The sequence below is a fragment of the Macaca fascicularis genome, chromosome 10 (assembly GCF_037993035.2).
Source record: "Macaca fascicularis isolate 582-1 chromosome 10, T2T-MFA8v1.1".
Classification (NCBI taxonomy): domain Eukaryota; kingdom Metazoa; phylum Chordata; class Mammalia; order Primates; family Cercopithecidae; genus Macaca; species Macaca fascicularis.
The window spans coordinates 67,085,576-67,113,292 of NC_088384.1; the positions used below are offsets into that span (position 1 = coordinate 67,085,576).

The 27,717-nt window shown below is 41.3% G+C and overlaps 1 protein-coding gene across 3 annotated transcripts in view; it reads right to left on the reverse strand.

Moving 5' to 3' along the window:
• The window catches only part of CFAP61 (cilia and flagella associated protein 61), a 293,282-nt gene that overhangs the window by 124,742 nt on the left and 140,823 nt on the right, over positions 1-27,717 (reverse strand). For all 3 annotated transcript variants that reach the window (XM_074004665.1, XM_074004666.1, XM_005568227.4), the window contains exon 18: positions 2,999-3,126. In XM_074004665.1, coding sequence (XP_073860766.1) covers positions 2,999-3,126 — 128 coding nt within the window. The remainder of the gene's footprint in view (positions 1-2,998; positions 3,127-27,717) is intronic.

The window sequence follows — 27,717 nt, forward strand, 5'->3', positions numbered from 1 at the left end:
AACGCCTGCCACGCATGTCTCCCGGTGCTGGAGGGCCCAAGAGGCTCCCCCTAGGAAAGACAAGACGCAGGACTCAGGCCTGACAACCACAGACAAGGAGATGTGTCTGTGCAGATTAACTGCACACAGCCAGCAGATAAAATAGCATACTTTAAAAACAAGTCAGAACACTAGCGCAGTATTCCCTCATCACATGGAGCTTACATCCTAGGGTATATTAGGTAGTGAGTTTGCGTAAAGTACTTCAGCTCTCCCAGTAGCACCTCAGCACTTGGGGAAGAAAGCATAGAAATTTACACAAACAGCTTTTGGTGTCCCTTGAAGAGAAGACCAAATGTATTTTATAATTTCTTACATGGAAATAATACAAGAAGAAAGTTGTGTTTGTTTTGTCATCAGATGACAGAATTACCAGATTTTCTGGAGAAAGAGGTTACTGTCCTGAGCCTCAAGTGGATTTTCTAGGAACGATGGTGCGCCTGCTGAGTCTGACAATGCAGCTCAAGACTACAAGGAGGCAGCCGGGTGCAGTGGCCCCTGCCTGTAATCCTAGCACTTTGGGAGGCTGAGGCAGGTGGGTCACTTGAGGCCAGGAGCTTGAGACCAGCCTGGCCAACATGGTGAAACCCAATCTCTACTGAAAATACAAAAATTAGCCGGGCATGGTGGCTTGCACCTGTAATCCCAGCTACTTGGGAGGCTGAGGCAAGAGAATCGCTTGAACCTGGCGGGAGGCAGAGATTGTAGTGAGCCGAGATTGCTCCACTACACTCCAGCCTGGGCAACAGAGTGAGACTCTCTCCAAACAAAAACAAAAACAAACAAAAAAAGACTACAAGGAGGCTGATTTTCCTAAATTTTGCTTCCAAAATGTAGATTCAATCCTCATTGGTGGTCAGTGTTGGGTGAAAGCTGTATTTCTTCATTTCAGCTCAAATCATGTATAAAATTAAATTCAAATGGCAGTTAAACTGGGAAAGTAAAATAAGCAGTAGGTTACCATGGTGATTGCTAACTTAAGATAATTAGAGAAAAATAATAAGAAAACTATTTCCTCTCTTAAGGATTAGAGATCCGTAAACTGATACCAGTCTATTTTTAGTGTACATAATCTGTGTAATAATGATAGAGAATTATGAGTATTTTAGAATGCTTTAAAAAGCTCTATTTGATTGGGAAATTTAATCAACCCAATACTTACATCAAAATTTATACTTGTCTTTATTAAATCTAAGTTGACTCCACAAAAAGAAAATTACTCGTATATGTCTCAATGTAATCATTTAAACAAAACATTATGACTAAGTAGATAGCTAAATTAAGATTTAAGACCTGTTTATGATAACTTCTTAACTGCTATAATTTCACAGCTCCACCTTGATAATTCATCATTCAAAAATGGTTGCATAAAACTTGCTGTTCGAAAGTTTTCAAGGCAGAGACCCATCAGAATAAGTAAAGCACTCAGACTACAATGTGGCATGCCCTGGGAATGGAATATTCCTAGGTGCTTCTCATCATTTCATGCTTGCAGTGAAATATTGCTGCAGACTGACCACATTATTTAAAGCACATGAACTCTGTTACTAACTTCAATAATGACACATAATTTATTTCTAGTTACCTAAGGGTATGTTCTGGAGAACTGAACAAACTGGCTAGAAAGGGAAAAAAATCAATTCTTTTTTTATCTGGTTAATGTGATGTTAAATGAGCAAAATAACCACTTGGGATTAGCTCGTCTCCATGTTAACCAGGCACATACACCTTTTGAGGGTCACTTCCTCCGTTCATTTTCTTACCCAGCCCCTCACAAGGCCCCGCCTGTCTTGAGCTAGGAACTCTGCTGGCTTCCAGAAGAGTGACGGTGGGCTTCATTTTCCTATCTCCTGCTTACCTCTCAGCACCTGTAGTTTTGAATGGTAGCTAAAGTTTTTCACATGATCCTGAACAAAAGATTTGGATAAACTGGACTCTTAATCCAGGGTTCTGTGGTTCCCAAAGTCAGGGTTTTAAAACATCTATGAGACTTAAAAAAAAATAAATGAAGGTAGCGAGTTTGACAGAAGCTAGGCAATACACTGATGGCTCCATGTTAGGTGCTGATGATGCCAGGCCATGATCCCAAGTTCTCAGACCCTAACCCAGGGTGTTCTCTATTAAAGAGGTGCTCAATTCAATGAGCAGATGGAGAGAGAGACTGGGGATGCTGCAAATCCCTGAGCCTCACGCATCAGAAAAATGGGCTCTGAAAGGAAACCTTGTTTAGTGCTTTGAGGGGGATGAGAAAACAGCATCAGAAGAGATGCATAGGCCTCTGTATTCCCTGAAGGGTTTTACCTGTTCCATGGGATCCAAAATTCAAGGGCTGAAGAAAGGTCCTGGCCCACATGCCATTTCTGAAACTGTAATGTATGAAGTCAAAACTCATTCCCAAACCTGCCTGATTATGTGGAGTGCCTATTAACATTCAGATTCCTAGACCCTTCCCCAGGAGTCCAGGTTCTGCAAGTTGGGTGCAGGATCTTAGAACCTACATCTTTAACAAATGCTGCAGGTGGTTCTTATGATCTGGCCAGTAAGGAAAACATTCCTTTAGAAAAGGGGTCAGTAGGTTTTTTCTGGGAAGGGTGAGACAGTACATATTTCAGGCACTGAAGGCCATATGGTCTCCATTGCAACTACTCAGCAGAGGAGTCTGCCATCTAATCTGCTACTGTAGCACAAAAATGGCCACAGACAACACATAAATGAGTGTGGCTGTGTTCCAATAAAGCTTTATTTACAAAAGCACTTGGCAAGCCAGTCCTGGCCTCAGGGCTATAGTTTGCTGACCCTGATGTAGAATATTCTTTCACTGATTGATTCATCCACATAGGCAGGGTGTGTGGAGTACCAAACAATCTCAGGTCTGTTCTCTGAGGGTGTTCTCTTCAGATGTAGAAAGATAATTTTTATTATTTAAAAACCAATCAATCAATAGAATAAAACAACTCACCAAAATACCAATGTCTCTAGGAAGGAAATTCCAACATTGGACGCACCGACCACAATGATCTTGGCATTGACAGTTATTTTAGGTTCCAATGTTAGTTTTCTGTTTGTATGGTTTAAAGCATAACTGATCTGGAAAAAAAATACAAAGACAAAGAAGGAATCAAAGAAAATGTAGCAGTGTTCATACCCCCAAATTACCAATTATGTAGAGTTATTTAACCAGGACATTACCACCAAAACAAACCCAGTAGTGCCCATGTACAGCCACAGTGAAATGCACGGGAAGGTATTTTTAAGAAATTAATGTATGAATATGTGAATATGCCTGACATCTCAGCTAGGTCACATCAGAATGCCTGGTTTTCAAGATTTTGTCTTAATGCTGACAGATGTCTCATACAGAGCGGAGACCCTCAATGATTAGAGACCACCAGTAAATGATACTACAAGGAGATGGGCAAGCTACTCCCTGAGAATCTGTAGTTCCATGAGAGGTCCTAAGTGTTTTCTTCTGTCCACAGTTTCCCTGAAACCTTGAGTAACAAATTATAATAGTTGGGTACTTGAAGATAAGTTTTAGCTCATGTTCAATTCTGTGTCCCTCACGTTACTTAACGCGGTATCTTCTGGACAGTAGATGCTCAATAATATTTGTAAAATGGCAAACATTTATTAAATGGCAAAAATGTGTTAAATAATTAGGGTTGTTCAACCTTTCAGATACTTCAGAGTCAGGGAGGCCTCTTAGAATCACAGAAAGTAACTGGTGATCATGTTAATGTCCATGTTTACAAAAATGGCCTGAATTAGTCATTGATTTGATTTACTTCCCTGCAGAAGCTGCAAGGGGTACATTAACTGTGCAAAGTAAAGTTTTACAAAGAAGTGATAGAGCATTCTTGGAAGAACATTGGGATCTATGACAAAAGATCTTGGTTCTATTTTTAACCCATTGATTCAACATACTTTTTTGTTTGGTGCTTACTATGGTGTCTGGACAGTAACAAGAATTACAGCTGACTTCTCATTGGAAACAATGGTGACCAGAAGTCAATGGAAAGATATTCTTATCACCTCATCCCATGCTGTTAACTACATCAGCATTAACTTCATCCTCTGGGTCAGAAATCTCCACATTCTGATAGGTCAAACCTGCTTTGGATTTTCTTAAAATCCTGGGATACCAGGAGTTGGAAGTCTGACAGAATAATGGTAAAGTCTTATTTGGGTTCCCACCCACTTTCCAGTACTGTAGGGGCATGGGTGTGGCCATATGCTTTGCCATTTAAAGGTAACATCTCAGATCTAGAGCATAAATCCCATTTCTCTGTCTCTACATAGCCTAGCAACATGGAGGAAGGAAAATGGCTTGAGCCAAACAATATATTGATAGAAATTTAAAACAAAAGTGGGAGATTTCAGACTCCATAATTAACATTGCTTGTACCTCTCAACATCATTTCCACCCTACAACTCCCACCTTTAAGTTGGCACAACAGAGATTTTGGAAGATATTGGGCTCACTCCCATTTTCAAGAGGGACTCGGATCCACATAAACCAAGTCACATACTCCATTCTCTTTCCTCAGTAATTGGGTCAGGACACACATGTGACCTAAGTTAACCTAATCAGAGTGAAGCCCAGGACTTCTGCATGATAGTTGAAGAAGAGAAGCCGTCTTGTTTTCTGGATGGCATGTGGTGTAAATGTGAAGCCTGAAATGGCTATGGTCATCATGCCAAGAGGGAAACCATCCTGTGTTGAAGCCCCAAGAGAATCACAGAGAAACAGAACAGGCATTCTTTTCAAACCCTACCTGAAACCCATACTACCTTTGGACTCTTCAGTTATATAAGCAGTACATATCAGTGAGATATTGCCACAATAGTGCTGTGAAACAAACCACTTCAAAATGCATTGGCTTAAAACAACTGTCACTTATTCTGGCTCTTGCAATTCTGGGTCAGCTGGAAGTTGGCTGATCTAGGTTGGACTCAGCTGGGTCTGGCTCCAACCTGCAGATTCCAAACCTGCCTCACATTTCTCTGATGCAAGGGAGCCAGAGCTTGTTCTTCTCATGGCAATGGCAGAAATACAAGAAAGGTAAGTGAAAATAGGAATACTTTTAAAATCTGGCCAAAGCAAGTCATGTAGCTGAGCCTAACATCCATGAGTTAGGGAAATACGCTCACCTTTAGAGGGAGAAACCTCAAAATCACACAGTAAAGGACACAGCCCAGGGAGGGATGAAGGCTGGGAAGAATGACACAGCCCACTGCACTTCTTTGATTGTTTAGGCCAGTTTGTTTTTTATATGCTACTGAAAACTTCCTAGATTGATATACTTTCTAAATGAAAATAATGAATGTACCATTTGGGTGAAAAAGTGCATGTTCTTCAAATAAATGTCAGTTCTGATTTGCTCTACGAGAATTTCCCAGGACAGATCCATGAGGAATTGTGCGAGAAATCTAGTTCCTACTGGTTCACCTGGGTGCCAGTGTATACTGTACTCTGCTTAATTTCCAAGACAGGCAGGCTGACAGCAAATACATTTTAGCCAGCCTTACGTTGGGTGGTCTAGAGCAAGGAAGGTGGGAAGCATATGTGTTGTAATGATGGCATCTAATCGCATGTCTAGTTAACAGATTTAAAATGCAAGCATCTTGACAGAGGTCAGAAGCCAAGATTCTTTTCAAAAGGAGATATGTTCAGACATTCCCCTCTGTGTTGGAAGTGTAAGCTAACATTGAAACATGGGCAGTAATGAAATTCTCCGGTGAAGAATTATACCTCATTTATGAAACAGCTCCTGTATCAGTGATACAAAGGCAGTCTGGGGAACAGAACAGAATGGCTTTTGTTTCCTACACAATAGCTGTAACACCAACAGCTGCCGGGCCTCACACATCACCTTTCTAACTGCTAAGTACACAAAGTGGCCTCCGGTGTCAAGAGCCAGCAACCAGTACCAATGATGGTGGGTGTCTCAGGAGAGCGGCCAGGCATCACAATGATTCATAGTCAACCCAATTTTGTGCCCAGGTTTTAATTAAAAACATATCCATCGCCAGGTATGATGAGGTCTTCCGACCTGAAAAAATCGTGTTTTTCTTTTATTAGTATAGATAGTTTTTAAATGTCTTGGAAAAAAAAAATTCTTCCCGGCCTGGAAACCCCCTTCAGTGACAACTGTAAATGAAGACGGCTTCTGCTGCTTTATGAAGGGTTTATTTTGCACAGAAGCAGGAAGCACAGGTTACTTTTTGATGAAAGCAGAATATTTCCTTCCTTTATGTTCCCTCAAACTATGAGTTTTCATGGGAAAGAAAAATAGACATGCAAGATCCTATGAGTCAAGCCAGCTTTTCCTTTTCTCCCTCTGACCATCTGCCAAAAACTGTCCCATGCATTGGAGATTCTATTTTGGGTCTGATTTCCTTCATAGAAAAGTAAAAATAAAAGCCCTAGCTCTTGGCTCACATTTTATAGACAGAAATTAAATGATCCTCATAATGGAAAATTATTTCAAAGATTAAACCGGGTGAATTGTAACCTATTTACCTACCTACCATACCAGGAATAACATGGATGGGAAATCCAGTTCTTACCTCCATATCCTTTCCAGACATTTCTATTTTTCTAATGGCATTAGGTTAGCATTTTAGACAAATAGATGATTTTTTTTTGAAGTGGAGTTTCGCTGTTGTTGCCCAGGCTGGAGTGCAATGGCACCATCTCGGCTCACTGCAACCTCTGCTGTGGTATCCACTGAGGGTAATGGTGATTCCAGGACACTGGCTTTTTTCTTAACACTGGATAGAGCATACTCAAAATCAGGTAGCAGAGGTCAAAAAGTGGGCCACGGTGGCCTCTATGATTCAATAAGTAAATTTCTTTAACTAGCATTTTTCTTATATTTCTCTTATCAACTCCATCTGTCTCAATCCCTCATATACCCATATTCCCTATTTGGGCGTTATCATTAATTTGCACATTTCTAAAAGTTAAAATTATTGCCACCCTATGACATTCACTTGTGGCCATTCTTAAACACTTAAGAATCCCAGGTTCAAGCGATTCTCGACAAAGGGATGATTTTAAGTGTAGAGATCAACAAGTAACCCAGCAAGATAAAACAAACCATACATCATGGTGTATAAGCTAACCTTTTAAGCTAAAAAAGAAATTCCTTAAAGTTGATGTCAACTCTCATAATGACTTTAAAATACAAACCATAGATTCCATTGCTTAGGTAGGAAAGGAAGTAATGATAATATTTGATACCCCTGTTAGGAAATTCTAAAGTTGAGCTTGGGGGTTGGGGGGGCGGGGAGGAATGTGGAAGATTCGGAGGTCAGATGGGAGGGGAGACAGGCTGAGATGGGAAAACAGGGAATAGAAATGAGCAAATATTTATTTTTAACTCTTTATCTATAATTCCCTATGAGCTTCTGAAACAGAAGACTGTACATGTGAGTAGCTGAGTCACTACTGAAGGAGCTTGTGGTTGCTTTTATCCATTTATTTGGTTGCCTGCCACCCTGCAACTAGACTATTAACTCCTAGAGGCCAGGAACTATGTCTCTGTGTTTTGAGCATTTGCCTTCTTTTAGCTGAACAATTTCTGCCATGCATTTTGGGGCATGTGGTGAGTGGTAGAATAGGCACATCAACTTCGTGTTTCGTGGACCCTTTGGAAAGGGTGTTGACATAATTTCTGTATTCCAAATTATTTTAGTTGCTTCATTCCCATTTGCTTAAATGGCCAAATGAATAATCTGGATGTAATAACCACTCAGGATTAAATTTGATCTTTTTAGTAAAAATGATGTTGATGTGCACACCCAGTTGAGTTTATGTCATGATTCACATACCTTTGTCAAGAGAACTTAAATAAATAGTTTTGAGTTTTAGTTAACACTTGTTAACTGTTCTGTGTGTATAGAAAAAAAATGGTCAAAATATAATTTCATTGGATATACATAGACCCGAGTTCCGTGTTTCTGCAAGTGGTTTGGTTTCTCTTCTGCACTTAGAATGAGTTAGAATGACTATAAAAGCATTACTGAAACTCAATTTCAATGTTAGATTCAAAATCGGGAGTTATTAAAACAACAAATAGGCTGATACACTAGAAAGCGACAAAAATAAATACAAATGATCCTACATAATACATACAAGGTTCATACTAAAATGGATCACGATGTTATCTATGGTGAATTTTTTCTTATCATAGCATTTCTTTTGGAGGTTACGTTCCACCTTTGGGATCATTAACCTGGGTGTCATTAGCTTGGTGGTAAGGTTTGGGCTTGTTTTCTTAACTTTGCCACTGGTTGAAATTCTGAGCCTCTTTTTCCTAAATACCAGTTTCCTCGGGTGTAAAATGGAAGTAAATTACATGAACCTCTGCTTTCCTCAGCAGGCAAACATGGGAACCAGTCTTTTAAAAACGTCTACAAATACTTTGAGCTTTTCAGGCAAAGATGTTACACAAGGTAAAATTGCAGATCCTCTCTCCCATCTGCAATATGAAAGGCAAATCTTTGAAAAACACGTTTGAAAAGGGCAAAACAATGAGCTCAATTTTCAGCTCACACCCATGTGTATATACATCTTTTCTTACAGAAAGCTTCCAAAGACTTCAAAGGGAGCTCTGTCCATACAAGGAAATGAAAGCTGGAAAGATTCAAACCCATTAGGAATAAAATTTCTGAAATCCATAATAAGCCTACTTTTGCTTTATAAATGTAATCTTTCTTATGCTTCTCTCTCTCTCTTTTCTCCTTGAGAAACTCTCTGTTTTCCCAATTTGAGCAAAACAAATTATGACAGATTTACAGTGGTACAAATATTAGTTTAGGGCTCAAAGTTCAAGTTGACCTCTTTGAGGCAAAGTATTGCAATATTACAAATAAATAAAGAGTAGGGGGGTATAGACATTTTAAATAGAACCAATCAGTTGGAATCTCTTCAACAGGCATAAAATGCAATTTCAAAAAGACTTTCTACTAAAATAATTTAAAAGTTTCAAAAGTATGATATGAATACCAACACCTCTGTCCCGCAGAGCGTAAGTCTGTTGAGGTCAGGCTGTGGTTTTGAGATTTGCTTTATGAAGGATTCACTTAACTTTCCTCTCGGTTGGGGGTACCGGGAAGCTCAGAACAATTTAGTAGCTCCAGCACTTTAGAAAAAATGTAAACTGTTCTGTCTGTGATATCCACTGAGGGTAATGGTGATTCTAGGACACTGGCTTTTTTCTTAACACTGGATAGAGCATACTCAAAATCAGGTAGCAGAGGTCAAAAAGTGGGCCACGGTGGCCTCTATGATTCAATAAGTAAATTTCTTTAACTAGCATTTTTCTTGTATTTCTCTTATCAACTCCATCTGTCTCAATCCCTCATATACCCATATTCCCTATTTGGGCATTATCATTAATTTGCACATTTCTAAAAGTTAAAATTATTGCCACCCTATGACATTCACTTGTGGCCATTCTTAAACATTTATATTAGAAAAATGATTTGGAAGCTAAGTTGAGGGACTTTACTGGATTTCATCAATTCTAGCGTGCACATTTTTTTAATGCTGGTGTTCCTGAAATCAGCCTTCCAGTCAACAGCATTTCAACAGTAGCAGTCAGCCAGACAGTAGCAGTGACATAGTTGTCCTTACTTGTGCATGGGTACTTGGCCATGGCTGTTCATCATCATCACTTCAAGGGAGTCATGTGCATTATATGCACAATATGTGTTGAGTTTAAGTGCTTCTAACAATGTCTTCAAAAAGATTACAGCATGATTTGGCACTGAAATGAATACTTATTGTTGTGTTCCCATAAAGGCCCAGAAACTGAGCAGCAAGGTACAGATTTGATATTAGTGAAGCAAATACTAGTCATTGGAGGAATGGATGTAATTCCATGTTTTCTTGCAATGCAACAATTGAGTGCTTTTCAGGAGCAAATAAAAGATGACAAGGAGATGAAGCTGTGTTACATTTTGTTACTGAGACACATGCAAAAAAATTTTCCACATCACCCAGCAAATAGTGCAATTGAAGGGCACGTAAATTGCCTCCCCTCTCTGAATAGATGAAAGAAATTTCAAAGCACTAAGACTTATATGACTGATTCATATGCTGTTCAGGACTCTCATTTAGACATTGTGTTACAATTTAATTGGCTGCAGTTTTTTTTCTTAATACTACCTAAAATAAAGGTACATCTTATAATTGATAGCAACTTAGATTTCATGAATTAGGTGGCTAATTCACTTGTTTCCAATTAAATAATAGCCCCCAAACAAGTAGCTCATATGATCATTAAAATATGGTTGCCTTTGTGCAATACACAAACGTCGGCAAGGGAGATCCACTGTTGGCTTTTCAGAGACACTGAAATTCATTAATCCTTAATATAAGGCACATTAGCACAAGAACCAAGATAACCTCATATGGCTCCATGTCTCTCCTTTGCCACCTTGAGTAGTGTAAAGTGTTCAGAAATGTCCTCTGGGTTTCTGCAATATCCTACTCGAATCCTATCTGGTCTGTGTCAGCTAGCTGGCACTCCAGGTATCAGTCTCAATACAGGGTCAGCCATAAACTGGAGAAATGACTTCTCTGGGGGTGAACACACAAGGAAAGGCAGGAATAAATTAAATCCATGGAAGAAAAATGATTTACAGAACCAACAACCTGACTTGCATTGTTCTATAAGTAATAATTAGTACTACCTTACAGATGTTTCTCTTTAACAAACTACTTAACATCCTGCTACCTAATCATTCTCAAGCTCTATATCCCCATGAAAGAACTACTTGTACTGGAATAAAACGAGGACATGAGCTGAAAGGTTTGGGAAACACATTCAAAAGTGATGGAAGGCATTCTTCCTATTAAATAGTACCCTTCTGAAATGATGGACAGTTATTAGAGAACAAAAATTGTCTTCCATGTATTAAACTTAAACTACGTTAAAAGGAAAAACAACTTATTTCTTCTACATTTTCTCAGAACACTTGTGATGCCAAATGTGTGAGTTTTTCCCACACTGACCAATTTTCTGACACCAGCAGTGTGTCTGTTCTGTGGTTCAATTCCATTCTGACACTGTCTATCTAGGCTTAGTCCCACAAGGCTGCTCCCTGTACCCCCACTTCACATGCCAATCACAGGTCCATGTTGCCACCTGTACTTCTGACTGGCTGGCTATCAACTGGAGGTTCCCATGACCCCTGCTTAGGTTACGATAATTTGCTAGGATGGCTCACAGAACTTGGAGAAACAGTTTGCTAACTGTATTACTGGCCATTATAAAAGAGTTGGGCTCAGGAACAGCCAGCTGCACAGGGCATGCAGGGGAAAAAGCACAGAGCCTCCATGTGCTTTCCAGATGTGTCCCCCTCCCAGCACCTCTGGTGTTTACCACCTCAGAAGTTCTCCTAACCACTTTGGTTAGGGTTTTACGGAGGCTTCATCGTGTAGGCATGGTTGATGAAATCATTGGCCACCGGTGGTTGAACTCAACCTCCAGCTCCTCTCCTCTCCCTGGAGGTTGGCAGGTAGGCCTGAAAGTTCCAACTCTCTAATGACATGGCTGGTTCTCCTGACAACCAGCCCTCTTCCTTAGGTACTTTCCAAAAATCATCTTGTCAATATACAGACTCATGTGTTGTTGAAAGGAGCTTGTAATCAATAACAAAAGATGCTCCTCTCACCTTTATTGCACCAGAGTTTTGTCAGGGGTGGGGAACGAAAACAAAATATTGTAACAAAAGATGTTCCTGTTGCTTTTATCATTTAGGAAGTTACCAGTGTTTCAGGAGCTCTGACCAGGAGCTGGGGACAGAGACCAAATGTATATTTATTTTATCACAATATCATAGCATATATGTATATGTTTATAATACAGAGTTTGATTATGAATGTCTTAATAATGAGTTAAGAAATCAGAGAAATATATGAACTAATCTGTGGTAAATGTATTCTAAGATTTTTGTGAAATGAAAAACAGTTATATTGTTGGTTGTTTTCCCATCCTAAAAACAGTTAAGGGGAAGGTTTATAGAGAATGTAGGGGGCATCAACTAAGTACTATTTGCTTAAAGGAAAGAGAATTTCAGGTCATTTTTCTCTTTCCAATCTGTATCATAAAGGGTGGGACATATGATATATCAGAGATGTGTGAACAGTTGCTATTTAGCCATAGACTTTAAAATATTTTGTACTTATATCCTGGAAGTAGGCTGGAATCTGCCCTTATTCCTATAGAAACAAAACTATATAGCAAAGAGTTACTATGCCAAAGAGTCATTTCTCCAACTAGAAAAGCAACTCTGGAAAAAAATTTGGGGGATAAAAATCAATATTCTAGAGTCAAAGAACAAAATTTCAACAAATTGAGTTTCACAGATCTGACTTTGATTAGCAATTCATGAACGGGGCAGCATTCAGCCTACAAAACAGAAAGGAGCTCTGATGAGCTAGACAGAGTGGGTAAGCTTTATCAGCAGTAAAGAAGTGAAGGAACACAGGAACAATGAACAAGTAGTGGATTGTTCATTTCAGTATTACTTTCCTTAGAGAGACGTAAGCAAAATCTTGCTGGCTTAACGGGATTTGAATATCACCTCTCTCGTGATTTCTCAGCTATTTCAAGTAAATAACTTAGTTTCGGATTGGTAAAGTGGAACTTTAGCACAAGTGACTCCATTTTGGACCCACTATCTTTAACACTAGCAACAAGGACAGTCTAACTTGTTAGTGGGGAAGGAAACTGAATGTGTGAAGCAATTCTGAGGGCATTGAGATAACCTATTCAGTATCCTGATGTCTGAAATTCTACCACCAAAACTTTAACAGAGCTTAATTCAACAATTTCAATTTGACAGATACATACCAAGCATCTACCAGATGCCAACAATTGGTCTAAATGCTGAGGTGTGAATGAGGCATGGTTCTTGTCTTTAAGGAATTCTCATTAGGTTGGGGGACAGACAAGTAAACAAATAAAATGCAGCACATGTGACAAGGGTAGTGTATCAGGAAGCTATTGTTGTGTAACAAACCAAGCCAAAATGCAGTGGGTTAAAAGAGTACGTATTCATGTGGCTCATGGTTCTGTAGGTCAGTAGTTTAGGCTGTGCTCACCTAGGAAGTTTTTCTGGACTCAGCAGGTGTATTAGTCTGTTTTCATGCTGCTGATAAAGACATACCCAAGACTGGGCAACTTAGAAAAGAAAGAGGTTTAATTGGACTTACAGTTCCATGTGGCTGGGGAAGGTCTCACAATCATGGCGGAGGGTGAAAGGCACTTCTTACATGGTGGTGGCAAGACAAAATGAGGAAGAAGCAAAAGTAGAAACCCCTGATAAGCTCATCAGATCTCGTGAGACTTATTCATTATCATGAGAATAGCACGGGAAAGACCAGCCCCCATGATTCAATGACCTTTCCCTGGGTCCCTGCCACAACACCTGGGAATTCTGGGAGATACAATTCAAGTTGAGATTTGGGTGGGGACACAGCCAAACCATATCAGCTGGGAAGCCATGGAATCAGCTGAAGTTTAACTGGTCTAGGATAGCAGGAAAAGTCACGTAAGGCAGCTTGGAGAAAGTGACAGTGGAGCTAAATTTAGCAGAATCACTGGGATATTTCCAGGTGAACAAGAGGGAACAAGTTCCTGGATGAGAGAGAAAAGTCAGGGCAAGGATTTGGAAGGATGACACACCCACTGACCCCTAGGTCAGTCTACATGAATGGATTTGCAGATTATGTTCTGAGAGAAACCTTTGAAAGGAGAAGGCTGCATGGTCATGCAGAGGCAATACAAGAAGCAGACGTAGAGGGAGACACAAACGGAGGAGAAGGAGTCGGGACAGAAGGCTGGGAGGGAAAGCTCATGGCCAATTGTGTCCACACCACCACCTCCCATCAGGCAATATTACTTGGTAAATCTCTGCACACAGAATAAGATGAGAACTTCTGTTCCCCCAGGGAATATGCTGTTTGTTCAGGCCCCGTAAGTTAAGTGGCTATTTGCTCTGCTGGCTTAGGCCTCTGGTTCATTTGCTAGAACAACGACAGCAGTGGCAGAAAACTCATTTTTTCTGAGAAGTTTGATCCAAGTGAGTGCTGTTCCACAGATACAACTTTTCAATCTTGCTACCTTGCCACCATTTTCACTCCTAGATATTTATTTCACATTTATTTTCACTCCTGGATATTTTCAACACACGTGTCCTGTGAGCAAGCTAACATGTGCGACTCTATTTTAAATTTCTAATGTGTGCCTCCATGCACAATTTTAGTCTTTCAATTAGGCTCACTATTTCTGTTGACATCCAATTGTATCTCTGATTTAGTCTGAAGAAATTAAGCATATCTCTTTCATCTCAATGCAAACAATGGTTTGTATTCTCTTTCACATGACTTTAAAATTCTGTACACCAAAAGGCTCGCTGGGCTTTTGTAAAAGCAATGCACAATGATTGTTTTGAAAGAATAAGCCTTTCTGAAAATTCCTACAGAGTGTGCTAAGGCTACAAAGTTCAAAGGAATTTGGTCAGATTCAATGGAATAGCCTCTTGGTTCAAGTGAAGGACTTGGAGGGAGGAGTAAAACAAATCCACCTTCTTTTTAAATAGAAATGAAAAGAGAGCTAAGCAGAAACGTCAACAGGAAGGAAGCTGAAATACAATAAATGGGAGTGACCACTGCTGAACACCAGTCAGAGAAACATTTTAATAAAACACACAAGGCTAATTTCAGTCACTCAGATACTTCACATCAGATCAGAGAAAATAAAGATCTAAGTCTTTACTGCTAATTCTTAGGAAATGAAGATCCCATCCCATGAAAAAAAAATTGGTATAGAAAATGTCCACTGTTTTTCTTCTCATTCTTTGAATCAAATCCTGATGATTTTGACAGCACTTTAAAAAAACGTTAATTCCATGCTCTCAATGGAAACTTTTCCAAAACAGTATTCAAAATATCTGAAGTAGTTATGAAAATAAAAATAAAACCCCCAACCAAGCAAACACCAATAACAATACTGCTGTCATTAATCAGCACAAAAGGCTTCCCCATGCCCAGAAGTCCTGGCAGGGACGCAGGTTGCTGCTCACAAGGGTGACACCTATGTGATGACAGCTGTGACTTTCAGGGTGTCTGAGACTCCAAATACAAAACCAAACAGGAGTCCTCGGGAAATTTTCCCTTTTGCTCACTCTGTGTATATTCAAACACAAACTATTTTCAAAAAATTCCCTAAAACCCCTCTGAGTGGGATGGAAGGGACTAGGCAAGCATATTGCACTGTAATTAACACCCGTTCACCACTGACATCACACGTCAGTGTAAAGATAGGTCACGTACTTTTAATTTCTCACACGCACGTCAGTGGTAAACAGTCCCAGTGTTCGTGTTAATGACACCATCTGGCGCCTCCCATAACTGTGTAGCATTCAGCTTCCAAACAAGATGTAATGGCAGCAACACATGAAACCCACTGACATTTACAGTAAGGAAATTTATTATCAGTCATCGGTTTGGTATAAATGTGTTTGCATGACTGCTGGGGCTATAAAATCGTCACCTTTGCCAGGCAAGCAAAGGTGCAATAAATAATGGATTTTAAGCCATGCATGTACTACCAAATCATTAAACATTTATCACACAGGCACAATAGCATCTTAAGCAACAATTACCACTTGAAAAATTAATGCCACTTTTGAGGGTTAAATAAAAACCATATAGTCTAAGCTTTAACGATTTTTAATGTGGCTCAGTATAGAATATGAAGTTTTTTAATTTTTATTTTAGTTGAATATGATATATATATAAAAAGAGGTCTTCTATAATAATTTTCTCTTGAGGAAGAATCACTCTATATTCTTTTGTTAAATACTAAAAAATACAATTGAAATGTTTCTTGAAAAAGAAATCATGGTTGAAACCTTTCAAAACTAGAAATGGAAAACAAAAGGTTCTTTAGGAGTCACATGGTATTATTTTCTTTAAAATCCTTAATGGATTAATCAGTGATGATTGAAATTAAACTATTTTAACTTTGGATTTAAGGAAACATAAAGTCAAAACCATGAAAATCCCCTGAGTAACCCAGCCGCATTTGTCCCTACTACTTATTCCTTCCAAATACTCTCCCCATGGCGTGCCAGTAATTTCTCCGATATGCTTGTTCTATGGGTATCCATTGTTTTAAGAACAAAATCCTTAGCAATAACAATTCAAAATACAGATAGATTAGAGGAAGGTTTTATGGAGGATTAGAGGAAGGCTTTATGGAGGATTTATCAAAGAATAATTTTTGACTCAAAGAAACAAAGAGAAACCTGCGTGGGAACTAGTTATTTATTTGCTTGCTGGACGTGGAACAATGCAGGCAGAGAAGCCAGTGACTGCCTTGACATGAGGCTCCCCGTGTGGGAGGTGAACCAGAAGCCAAGCCTGGAGGGAGACTGTGCCATCAAGAGGCTCTGTCACGAGATGCCAAGATGAGCACGCGTCTCCAAAACAACACAATCTCAACATGCAAAATGATCACCGAGCAAAAGGAAACAGAGTGAGCCCTAGAGTAAGTGAGTGGCACTGTTTGAAGAAAAAAAAAAGTTAAGAAGTGACTGAATAAGAGATTTCGCTGTCAGTGTGTGAGTGGGGTTTAATTCCGTGGTGAGAGCTATTGCTTAGAAAGCCTCTGCAGTTTTATGGGTCTGCTCCCTGTGGAGGCTTCTCTGTCCACTCTCCTTTTGCCTGCCCTATGCCCTAAACAGGAAGCAGGTGCAGCGCTCTGCAGGCAGGATCCCTGCTGGGACGGAGGGCAGGATGGTCTGCAGAATACTGAGGAGGCCAGGAGGGGAGCCCTGCTCCCGAATTTTCAATCAGTGGAAAGAAATGTTGAGATTTTAGGCCTTCATCTCTAATAGTGACTGCTGTTTACAGGGGTCCAGGGGACTGTGAGTCTTCTTTGTGTGTCTTGGAGTTGAAATTCAAGGTTTTGTCAAGACCATGCATCTTCCGGGATGGCTTCCTCCATTATTGGGGAGAATCCCTGTGGACAGTGTTCATCTTTGGAGAACTGAATTTAGGACTCAACAGAAGGGCTTGGGGTGGGGTGAGGGGGGGTGGTGTCACAGGAACTAAGAGATCATAGGGACGCCCCTCCTTGAATACATACGTATTGCTGGTTCCAAGTCACAGAGGGAGAACTTTGGAGCCTGGCCTGGTCAGACAGAGGAGGGGGTGACCACTCCCCCACCATTGCTGTCTGCAGGGTGACAAAGTTGCCTGAATTCCGTCTGTGTGCCCACATACACAAAGCTCTGTTACACAAAGGAGCTACTCCAGGGACTAACTTACGTGGGATTACGCAGAAACGAACACAATCCACTGGGATGGTGGTACTGTTATGAAACAACACAGACTGCCTGAGCCCCGGACATCACAACAAAAACACCGAGTATGGGAATTTTTCTCAAGCAGCTTCTCTATCCAATATCTGAGAGGGCCCCACACTGCCCTGTCCTTCCATCTGTCACTAAGTAATTCAAATATTTCCTAGAGTTCTTGCTGCTACCTTACATCTTCTGGAAGTGACTATGAGGGCCCTCAAAGAGGTAGAGAATCAATGAATAATTCCAAGAAGGCTTTGCTCATTTCTTTCAAAGTTGTGTCACTTCCATAATACCTGATGAAACACTCTGCCTTCATATGAGAGAGACAGAGAGGGAGGGAGGGAGGGAGGGAGGGAAGGAGGGAGGGAGGGAGGAGGAGGAGGAGAGAGAGAGAGAGAGAGAGAGAGATTGCACACCATGGCGAAAACAGCTCTCCTGAAGGGTGTGAATAAAACAGTTAACAATGAAGGGAGAGAAACAAAAAGCTATTCAACAGATGCATGTCATTTTTACTCTTCAGTGTGGATCAGTTTTTCTTGTTAATTATATCACCTATTCTTTCCTTATATTGATAATTACATAATTACATGAAACAGATGGGTGACAGAATGCACCCAGATGGTGAGAACGTAAACAGGCTTACAAATTGCTTATTCTTGAGCATATTAAAAAGAATTATTTAATAATACATAGATTTCTATACTCTACACATCTGTTGAGTAGAGCCTCAAAATGGGTTACTTTGTCATTTTTTTTTTTTTTTTTCTGAAACAGATACAATGTCCTCCCTGGGAATTCCTGGGAGGCCAACTGCCATGGAGGTAAAATATTTCACCTTTTCCATAATTTGGATTCCTGAAATTCTAAAATCATGTTCTGAGTCCACTGGCTTGCTGTTTTGAAAAATAGAAATGTTGGTTTCAAGGGGAGTTATAATCACATGTAGCACTGATTATACTTTCACAAGCTGGACAAGGTTAAAAATGGGAGGGCTTGCCTTGAGAACATATTTGACATGTTTTAATTGCATCCAATGGGCTTCTTGCATGAAATTCTTTCAAAATAATTACGAAACTAAGTCAGAAGCACCAAAGCTGCATGGGCTGAGTGTGTGTGGAGGTGTGTCTGTCGGAGGAGGGGGCTCACAGACCCCAGAGGCTTCTGGAGGGTCTGAGGGAAGAAGTGGCATTAGCTGCTTCCTCGTGGCCCACATGCCACCTCTGTGTTCTATGGAGTAAGGGCTCTGCTTAAATGATCCTTCTCAGAGGAGTTGTACCTGCCCTGTTCCCACCCTCCCCTCCCAGGCTCTCCTCCTGATGGCACTTGCTGCCACCGGGCACAGTGCCTCCTGGTCTGGGTACTGCCTGCTGCCCCAACTAGAACACAAGTGCTATGTGGCAGGGATGTGCCTATTTATAGCTGTCCCCACAGAGGACAGAGTTGGGCCCACCACATGATCAGCATGCAACAATACTGACTGAATGAATGACATCAATTAATTCTCCACCTCCAAGCCCCCTAACCAGCGATGCAGAACAGGCCCTGTGCTTGCAGTTTCAACAGAAAAGCCTGTCTAGGCAGGAGCAGGGAGTGACCAACAAGGGGACTTCTCAATGGCAGGTGGGGGTGGAGGATAGCAGGGGTTCCTCTCTCAGTTGAAAAGCAAGTACAGAAGCCATGGTGTTTATCGGGGTCATGGACAAAAAGCAGGATACCTAGAAACATGGTTTGGTGGGGGTAGAGAAACAGGCTCAGGGAGAGACAAACTCACCTGGCTTCTGGTGGAGCGACCTAGCTCTTGGTGAGGCGGGGGTGGGTCACAGAACTCCAGAATCAGGCTGTTGTCTCCCACTGCACCAGGAAGTGACGACATGTAGACATGCTTGGAACCGGAAGTGTGAACACTTCCCCAGGGCCAAACTTGGATGGGGATTGTGTGTACTCTGTGTGTATGTATTTATGTATGCCTGCTGCGTGTGTGAGAGAGAGATGGCTGGAGGGAGAGACGGACAGAGAGAGAGAGTCATGAGAAGCATCTGAGTCCTCAGGGGCCTGGAGATCCTTTTGGAATTTGGGCTCTGTGAGCTGTGGCCACCTTCTGCTCTTGAATGGGATGGGGGAATTGCTGAGCTGTTAGAAGTCACATGGTCTGAAAGGTGCCTGCCAGCCTTGGTCCTACCAATACACGGTGACCAAAGACCCAGTGTGTGGGGATCGATGTTGTCTGTAAACAAATCAAAATACTTGTGGTATGTAATTCTGTGGGACATTGTCAGCCCATCTTTGGGAGTTGCTCAACTGTGATTTGTGACGGATAATACTCAATTCCATTTTTAAATCAACCATCAACTCCAGTTTCATGAAAAGCACTGTCCCCACAGATGCATGAATGGCGGTGGGAGGGGGTGGTTTGCATGAGAGAGGAGCTCTGCTAAGGTGACTGGAAAGTGCTGCCTAAGACCTGTTCCCCGGAAGCACAGCTCTTTTTGGTTAAATGCATAGACTACCATAAAAACCACAATTACAGTGACTACCATGGTAATAATTTCAATGCACTGAATTACATGAAAAAACAAAATAAAACAAACAAAACCTGGGACACAATTGAACAGCACAAGAAGTAGGAATGTGGCATAGTCTGTAGTTTATGTTTATTGCCATGGGTTTCGACTGACCAAATGGCTCATGCCTGCCTGCACTGTAGCTAAGTCATGTTTGATATCTCAAACAAGTGGCAATAAAAAAAAATCTTTATGGCTCCCATGCTATTTTCATACCTTATTCATTCTGTTTTTTCCCTGTTTTTAAGTCATCTTTTGTATTTTCTTCTTGCTTATTAAGTTGATTACTATGGAGTTCATGACATCAGTAATCTTGACTAAGTTTAATGGTCTCAAGGCAACATTCAGACTAAAAGTTTTGATACTTCAAGTGGTTCAACCCTGGAGAATGGGAGCAGATTGAGAGCTGAGGACTGCGGGCTTCAAGCTGCTTCTCTAATGGAACACAGAGGTGGAAGGTGGTCCGTGCCCACTCAGCCGAGTCCGCGTGGGGCAGCCCTTGGGGAGGACTGCGCCCCTGGCGAACCAGGTACTGCACTTTCCAAGGCCCATTTAATCCTCTGCCTCTGATGAACTCAAATGCCATTTTCCCTCTGGATTTGGTGAGTGCAAATAATGATAACCAAACTCAAATTGCTTTAGGAAAATTACTAAACTGTGGAAGGCTTTTAATCTATCTCGGTTTAATTTGAATGTAAAACCTTTCTAGGTTCTCGGTTATTTTTCCTGATCTTTCACATCTTCCAGAAAGGCAAAACCCATTGTTTTAATTGTTTATTTTTTGTAGAAATGGGGGTCTCACTGTGTTATCCAGGCTGGTCTCAAACTCCTGGCTTCAAGTGATCCTCCTATTTCAGCCTCCCAAAGTGTTGGGATGACAGGTATGAGCCACTGTGCCTAGCCCATATCCCATCTGTAAAACTAGAATTTATTAACGGGATATAACAAGTGAAAGTTTTAACAAAAAGACCTCAAAGTTAGGCTTATGACACTGTACTTTATTCTATACGCATCTACTGACCTCCAATCACTTCATAATGAATGGAATCACGTTTCTATAATTCTTCCACGAGCCAGAGGGAGTAGGCCAGCCCCAGAGGGGCATTCGTGGTCTGTGTTTCATATGTCTGTCACTGCTGTCATCCTAGTGGGGTGCTGTTTTTGTACTAGCAGATGTGTTTCATTTCTGCCAATCCATGCTGACTCATGACCCCTCCTGATGCTGCAGGCAACAGCCAGGGGACACCAGGCCTTTGGGCAGACCCAGCCCCAGAGAACAAATGCGTCAATTCTGTGCTGTTTTGTTTCCAGGCAGATAACTGGTTGCAAGAAGGTTTTCTGAGTCTCAAAAGCCTGACTGTTATGCATCAAAAGTCAAAGTTGATGCTTCCAATGACAGATACAGAAGAACACATGGGGACAGCGAGCCCACTGTCTGAGGACCAGGAGGAGGAAAGCCAGAGGGGAAGAAGGAGAAATTAGTGCAGTGCAGCCCTCTCCTTCCCCTGGCTAAGGCCAGGAAAGTGGAAGGAAGCGGGCAGGATCCCCACAAAGATTTTGGAGAATACAAGAAGGAGACTGCTTTACGAGGGGGACTCTACTGCCACCTTGTCCTGGGAAGAGTCCAGCAGAGATGGCTGAGGGAGCTTCCCGGACAAGGAGGGAAATGAGGCAGCAATGAGCTTCTGAAAGCCCAAAACGAGGAAAGCAGGAAAGGAAGAGAGCACCTGGCTCCAGGGAACACAAGGTCACACTCAGACTGGCCTCAAGGCTGTGAGGATGGGATGCTTCTGCAGAAAGCAGTGAGGGCTGCGGGGGCTTGGATGCCAGGACAAGGGGTGACTTTGCCTGAGGACAAAAGCTGATGTTCTGAACTCAGGATTCCTGTGAGGACAGGCACTACCCAAGTAGCAGATACCTCCCCTCCCAGCCTCCTCCCCGCCCGCCACAGTGCCATGACATTCCGTGTCCATGAGCTCCTGAGAACTTGGATGTTTTTCCTACCCCGCTAAAAACATGAAAGAAGAAAAGCTCCTACATGGACTCAGTGTAAATATTAAATGATTAAATTTACCCAGAATTGATGGAGGTTACTTTTACTCCCATCAGGTGGAATAAAGGCCCAAAGCAGAGACTCAGTTCAATTAGACAAAAATAGGAAAATAAAAGATGTATCCTTTTGCACACCTAGTTACTTGTCTTAAAAATCTCTATCTGACATAAAAAAGAGGGTTTGCTGTATGTCTCTATACTCTTTATGTTGCTTAGATACAGCGACATATTGCCAAGAGAAATCATCTTTTTCAATTCAGGAATCACAAGTTTTCATTTTCAAATTCTAAAACTTTATGCTTTTTGATTAAAGAGATAGTAATGTTACCTTTGACTGAGCAATACCATTTCTAGGAATTTATTCAAAAGAAATCAAAGCAAATGTGCTGAAAAATAATAAGGGCAGACATGGTAGCAGTGTTCATCATGATAAAAATTGGGTTAAAAACTTAACCAACATGAGGGAATTGGCCTGCACACAGCAATGGTGAATCGTGGGCTCTGACATCACACTGTTTAGTCCCCAAACCGCAACTTAGCAGCTGTGTAGCCCCGGCATGAAGACAATAGATGCTACATTCCAAAGGAGCCCCCTTATAAAAATGCCAAAGTCAGTGACAAGTGCCGGTTAAATGCCTTTTAACTCCTAACTCAAAATGAAGACATGAAAGGGTTAGATGAGTACATGCAAAAGGGGCTTTTTTGAAGATTTCTTCCAGGAGAACTGTTGATGTGCTGTGAGTCCCATGCCCCCCATCCCCAAAGAGGACAGATGGAAGGGGTGCCTTGTCTTTTGCTTCAAGTCACAGAAAGGGTTTGGGAGCCCTCCAAGAGCTTCATGTGAGGCCTCTAGACAAAGTGGATGGATGTGCTGGGTGAGCTGCATGGGCAGGTGGCCTGCATGGGCAGAGCCTGCTGACCCACAGAGGCAAGAGCTCTTCTCTCAGGTCCTTCCTATACGGCACCTCCAGATGCAAATGAAACTCGGTATCAAAGCTAGAGGATGGCATCTCCTGCATCATGGGAATGCTGGTGAGAGCTCCCTAGAAACAGGAATCCCCTAGGAAACTGTGAACACACACTAAGAGAAGAGGAGTCCAGCCCACAGAGTAGGGGCCATCTTACGACAGCAGTGGCCAAGTTCAGACTTGCCTCCTCCTCCAACTGTTCCTCCCTGCCCTGACCCCAATTTCAGAAGGACTAGAAACACAGCTCAATAATAAGAAGACACTAAGAGGCTAAAGAAAGAGAAAGCACTAAATACTGAAGAGCTATATAAATGCTAAGTTAGTGGAAGGGGCATGAGAGTTCGGAAGAGACAAGAGGCCCTCCCCATCCTGCCTTCTCCAACCACAGGCTTCCCACGTGCTTGCAGGCTTCAGCAGTGGGTCAGGGGAGCCTCACCCTTGGAGGAAAATTGAATTTTGATTATTACATAAAATGAAATTGAACATTTTATGGAATTAAGATCAAGTATTGTGATTGGAAGTGACCCATACAGCTTTAATGACCTAGAACTGACCAGAAGGTCCTAGAACTTGCTCACTTTCCATCCGGGTGCAGGAGAAAACTCAGCCACATAGAACATATTTACAGGGCGATGAGATACAGAACTCAAGTGGCTTCGTGACTATTCACACAAGTCCTGCTGGCTTAACGCTCACTTGCATTACCAACCCTTTACTAACCTCAGTTTTCCCCACTGCAAAATGGAGATGATGCTGCTGAAACATCTGTGAGAATGAAAGATCAGCTGGGACAGGATGTAATGCAGGGCCTGGCAGGAGGAAAGTACTCACTGAGCGGCGGGGCTTGCTGCTTCGCAGAAATGTGTGGCCACGAAAATCACACTTTACAATACTTAGTAACAAGTAAATATAGTCACAACATATTAAGTGAAGAAGCATGTTTCAAACACTATAACCCCATATCTAATAGCATATATATAGTCTTTTTCACAGAAAATAATCCAGAAGTTGAAACCCCAAAATATTAACAAAGGTAATCAAAAGATAGGAGGAAAGAAGGTTTTACTGATTTTCTCTATTATTTTTTCCTAAAATGTCTACCAAAAACATGTATTGCTTTTCTAATAACATACTTATTTTTAATCAAGGGGAAAAGATATCACTTCTCTAGTCAGTATCCGCAGCTCTAATTGTCCCCTTTGTCATTTTATATCCCCAGCTACTTTAAAATACACAAAGCAAAGCCTCACGTTGGAGCTGCCATTCCTCTCTTCCCCGAAGGCAGATTCTGAAGAAGCCACTTAGCTGCGAAGGCCAGTTTCTGCCCGGGAGCTCAGCTCCACCCGGGAGCCTTGCTAGGATGCAGGCTTTCAGAGCTCTGCGGCAGGCAGCTGATGCGTCCGGAGGCACTTCTGGACCTCTGTGGCATTCATTACCCTGGCTCTGCAGGGAACAGAATGCATTTTTTTTCCTCCTACTGGGTTGTGGCAAGAACCCGATCAGCATCCAGGAAATCCTTAGAATTTTTTTCTTTTCTATTGGAAGCATTGGCAGCTCTTTTTAAGAGCAATAATATTACTAAAGGTGGATCAAACAAAGAACATGCTGGTGTCTTTTAAAAAACAGAAAGTCCCCCATTTTCCTCCTACATTTGGATGGGCATCTTGTTTGCTGCCTGAGCTCTCTTAGATGTCCACACAGGACCACAAGAGGCTGCTGAGTCAGAGAGGGTGAAGCAGGAAAGCTAACAGAGATTTTATTTCAGAAAAATCTCCGCTTTCAAAAGAATTGAAGCAGCATTAGCAGTGTAGTCTCAAATGTGTGTATGAAGCTCTCTTGGAGTGGTGGAAACTCTACTTCTGAAACTAAAAGAACAGTTGAGACGTTGCCCTTCAATGGACTTGATTTGACCAGCACTTCATCAATTACTCGCCAGAATGCTGAATCTGATCTAAGAATGAAAGAGTGCAAAATAATGCAGTCACTTTGGAAAATAGTTTGGCAGTTCCTCAAAATATTAAACATAGAGTTACCATGTGACCCAGCAGCCCCACTTGTAGGTATAGACACCGTCCCCCAAATGAAAAGACATACACCCAAAAACCTGTGTGCACATTTTCATAGCAACATTTCCATCATAGCCAAATAATGGAAAAAACTCAAATGTCATCGACTCATGCATGAAAAAATAAAATATAGTATTATCCACACAATAGGATATTCAACAATAAAAAAGAAATAAAGTACAGACACACACGCTACATTGTGGATGAAACATGCTAAGAAGCCAGTCACAAAATACTGCATAGTATATGTTGCGACTTGTATGAAATGTCCAGAATAGGTAAGTTCATAGAGAGAGTAAGTAGATTACTGGTTGTCTAGGGTTGAGAGGAGAGGGCTGGGAAAGAGAGGAAGTGACTGCCAGTGGGCACAGGTTCCTTTTGGGGGTGACGAAAATGTTCTAAAATTAGATAGTGGTAATGATTGTTCAACTCTGTGAATATACTAAAAACCTTTGAATTGTATAGTTGAAGTGGGTTAATTGTATGGTTTATATATATGATTTATATCACAATGTGAAGCTGTTAAAGACATGGTTGGGGGAAGACAGAGACTGTCCTATAAATATCTGTCCTAGAAAATGAGGATAAGATGTAGCATTGATTCCTGACAACACTAAGATGTTAAGAAGTTACTTTTCCCAATTTCTTCTCTATCATACCCTCAGAGCCTCATCTTGCCCCCTGACCACTGCCCAGTTACTCAACAATTTCCACAGCTTGTTGATCATGCCACTAATTCACATCTTATCTCTTCCCTCCACCCACCTCCCACCCCCAAAAATAAACCTTTAGTCACTCATCTGATGGGCACTTACTTGGGTTCTGAAACCACATCCAACATGGAGCTGAATTTTGGGAAATGTATAATGTAGCCTCCATATGGGATCACAATTTTTTTCTTCCTTTCCCAGCAGCTGCCACCATAATTTTGCAACAACAAAGGTTTTTTGTAACAACAAAAATTACAAAGGTTTGTAACAACAAACCCATACAACAGCGAGCTAACTGCAGAGAGCCTGATCAGCAGGTGTCCAAAACCTGCCAGCACACCAACCTGGACCCATGTCTGCTCCTTCCTAGCCCAGGTCAGACAGGGTCAGGCTGGTACCAGATCAAACCCAAGAGTGGATCATTCAGCCAAGAGGAAAATTCAAACTGCACTGGGAGAAATCCAATCGTCTGTGGGTCACCTTTTGGTTAAGTACCTGGTGCCAAGGATTTGTGAGGTTCAACAAGATCTATATTGAACCATACTCTTTTCTGTAGTTTGGTTTTCCTATAATGAGTCATACTAGTACTTTAGCCTTTTAGGTAGGAAAGTATGTCTGTGGAAGTTAAAGATAGGAGTTTTGGCAACCAACTGCCTGGGTTTGAAATTCTGTCAATTAAATTACCTTTGGACAAGTTATTTACTCGCCCTCCTGGCAAGCCTGTTTGCTTTAGGTACACTGAGGATGGTAATCGCAGTAACTATTTACATGCGCTGATGAGAGGACGAGATGAGAAACTCCATGGGAAGCCTTTAAGCAACAGCTCAAGAAGTAACAGTAATGCAATAGTAGTTGTTTTTAGTACCTTGTAACTTTTCTAAGAGGGAAAAATTAGGACAGTAAGGAGAATAAACACTGGTTTATAAGTCCTTCTGGTGTGTATTTATATACTATTTATATAATATACGCTTATATAATATATAACATATTATATTAAACTAGATAATGTTCAGAGAATTGGAAAGAAATGACCATAGAACTTGTATTGTAGAAAGAAAAAAGCCCACAAAGGAACTTACGTAAATGATTCTAAGAATCTCAGAGAAAAGAGTTCACTATACATAGAAGAAAGTACACTTCCCATAGATATTGTAAACACATAGGAACTGGCTGGGAAGTGGCTTGAAGAAGCAAACTGGACTCATGGCGATGATTTAAAGTGGGTTAATTTCATTTCAAGAAAATATTTCTCCCATGGTCACATTAATAATAATTAGAGCATATATGATGCTGAAAAAATACGGGTCTGCATTTTTAGAAACCTCTACCAAAGTGATGGCCCAAGAGCTAAAAATACACCGACCACAAATATAACCAAGGGAAGTCTAACCACTGGCGGTGAAAGTTACCACGTTTAAGGAAGGGGCTGGGAAACAATAAAGCTGGGGAAAATCTAGCAGGTGCTGGGAGAATAATGCAATTTCCTAGGGCAGCAGATGCACAAGTGAAACAGTATCCAGTAACAGTCCATCAGATGGTAATTATAGCTGGACTGGGAAGAACAGCCAGATGAAAAGGGGCAATTCAAAGGGTAACTGAATGCCAGTGAGTGACATCTTCCTGAGAGATCACATACCAGGAAAAAGCAGGGCCATCACTTAGCTCTGAGGGGGAGGGCTTCCATAAACCGTCATTTTTCTTTGTAGAAGGACAAAGGGAAAATGTGGAGAAATGAATGCACAGAATCCAAATGGAGGCCTCCAAAGAATTCATTAGTCGAGATTTAATCAGACCATCGTTAATAAGCAACCAGAAAAAAAAAAAAAAAAAGAAAACCAAGATCACTCTGAAAGTATGATTCCTCAGGAAGGATGAAGGGTTGATTTAGTTCTGAAAATATGTGAGAGAGAGGTGAGTTCACGCTATAATTCTA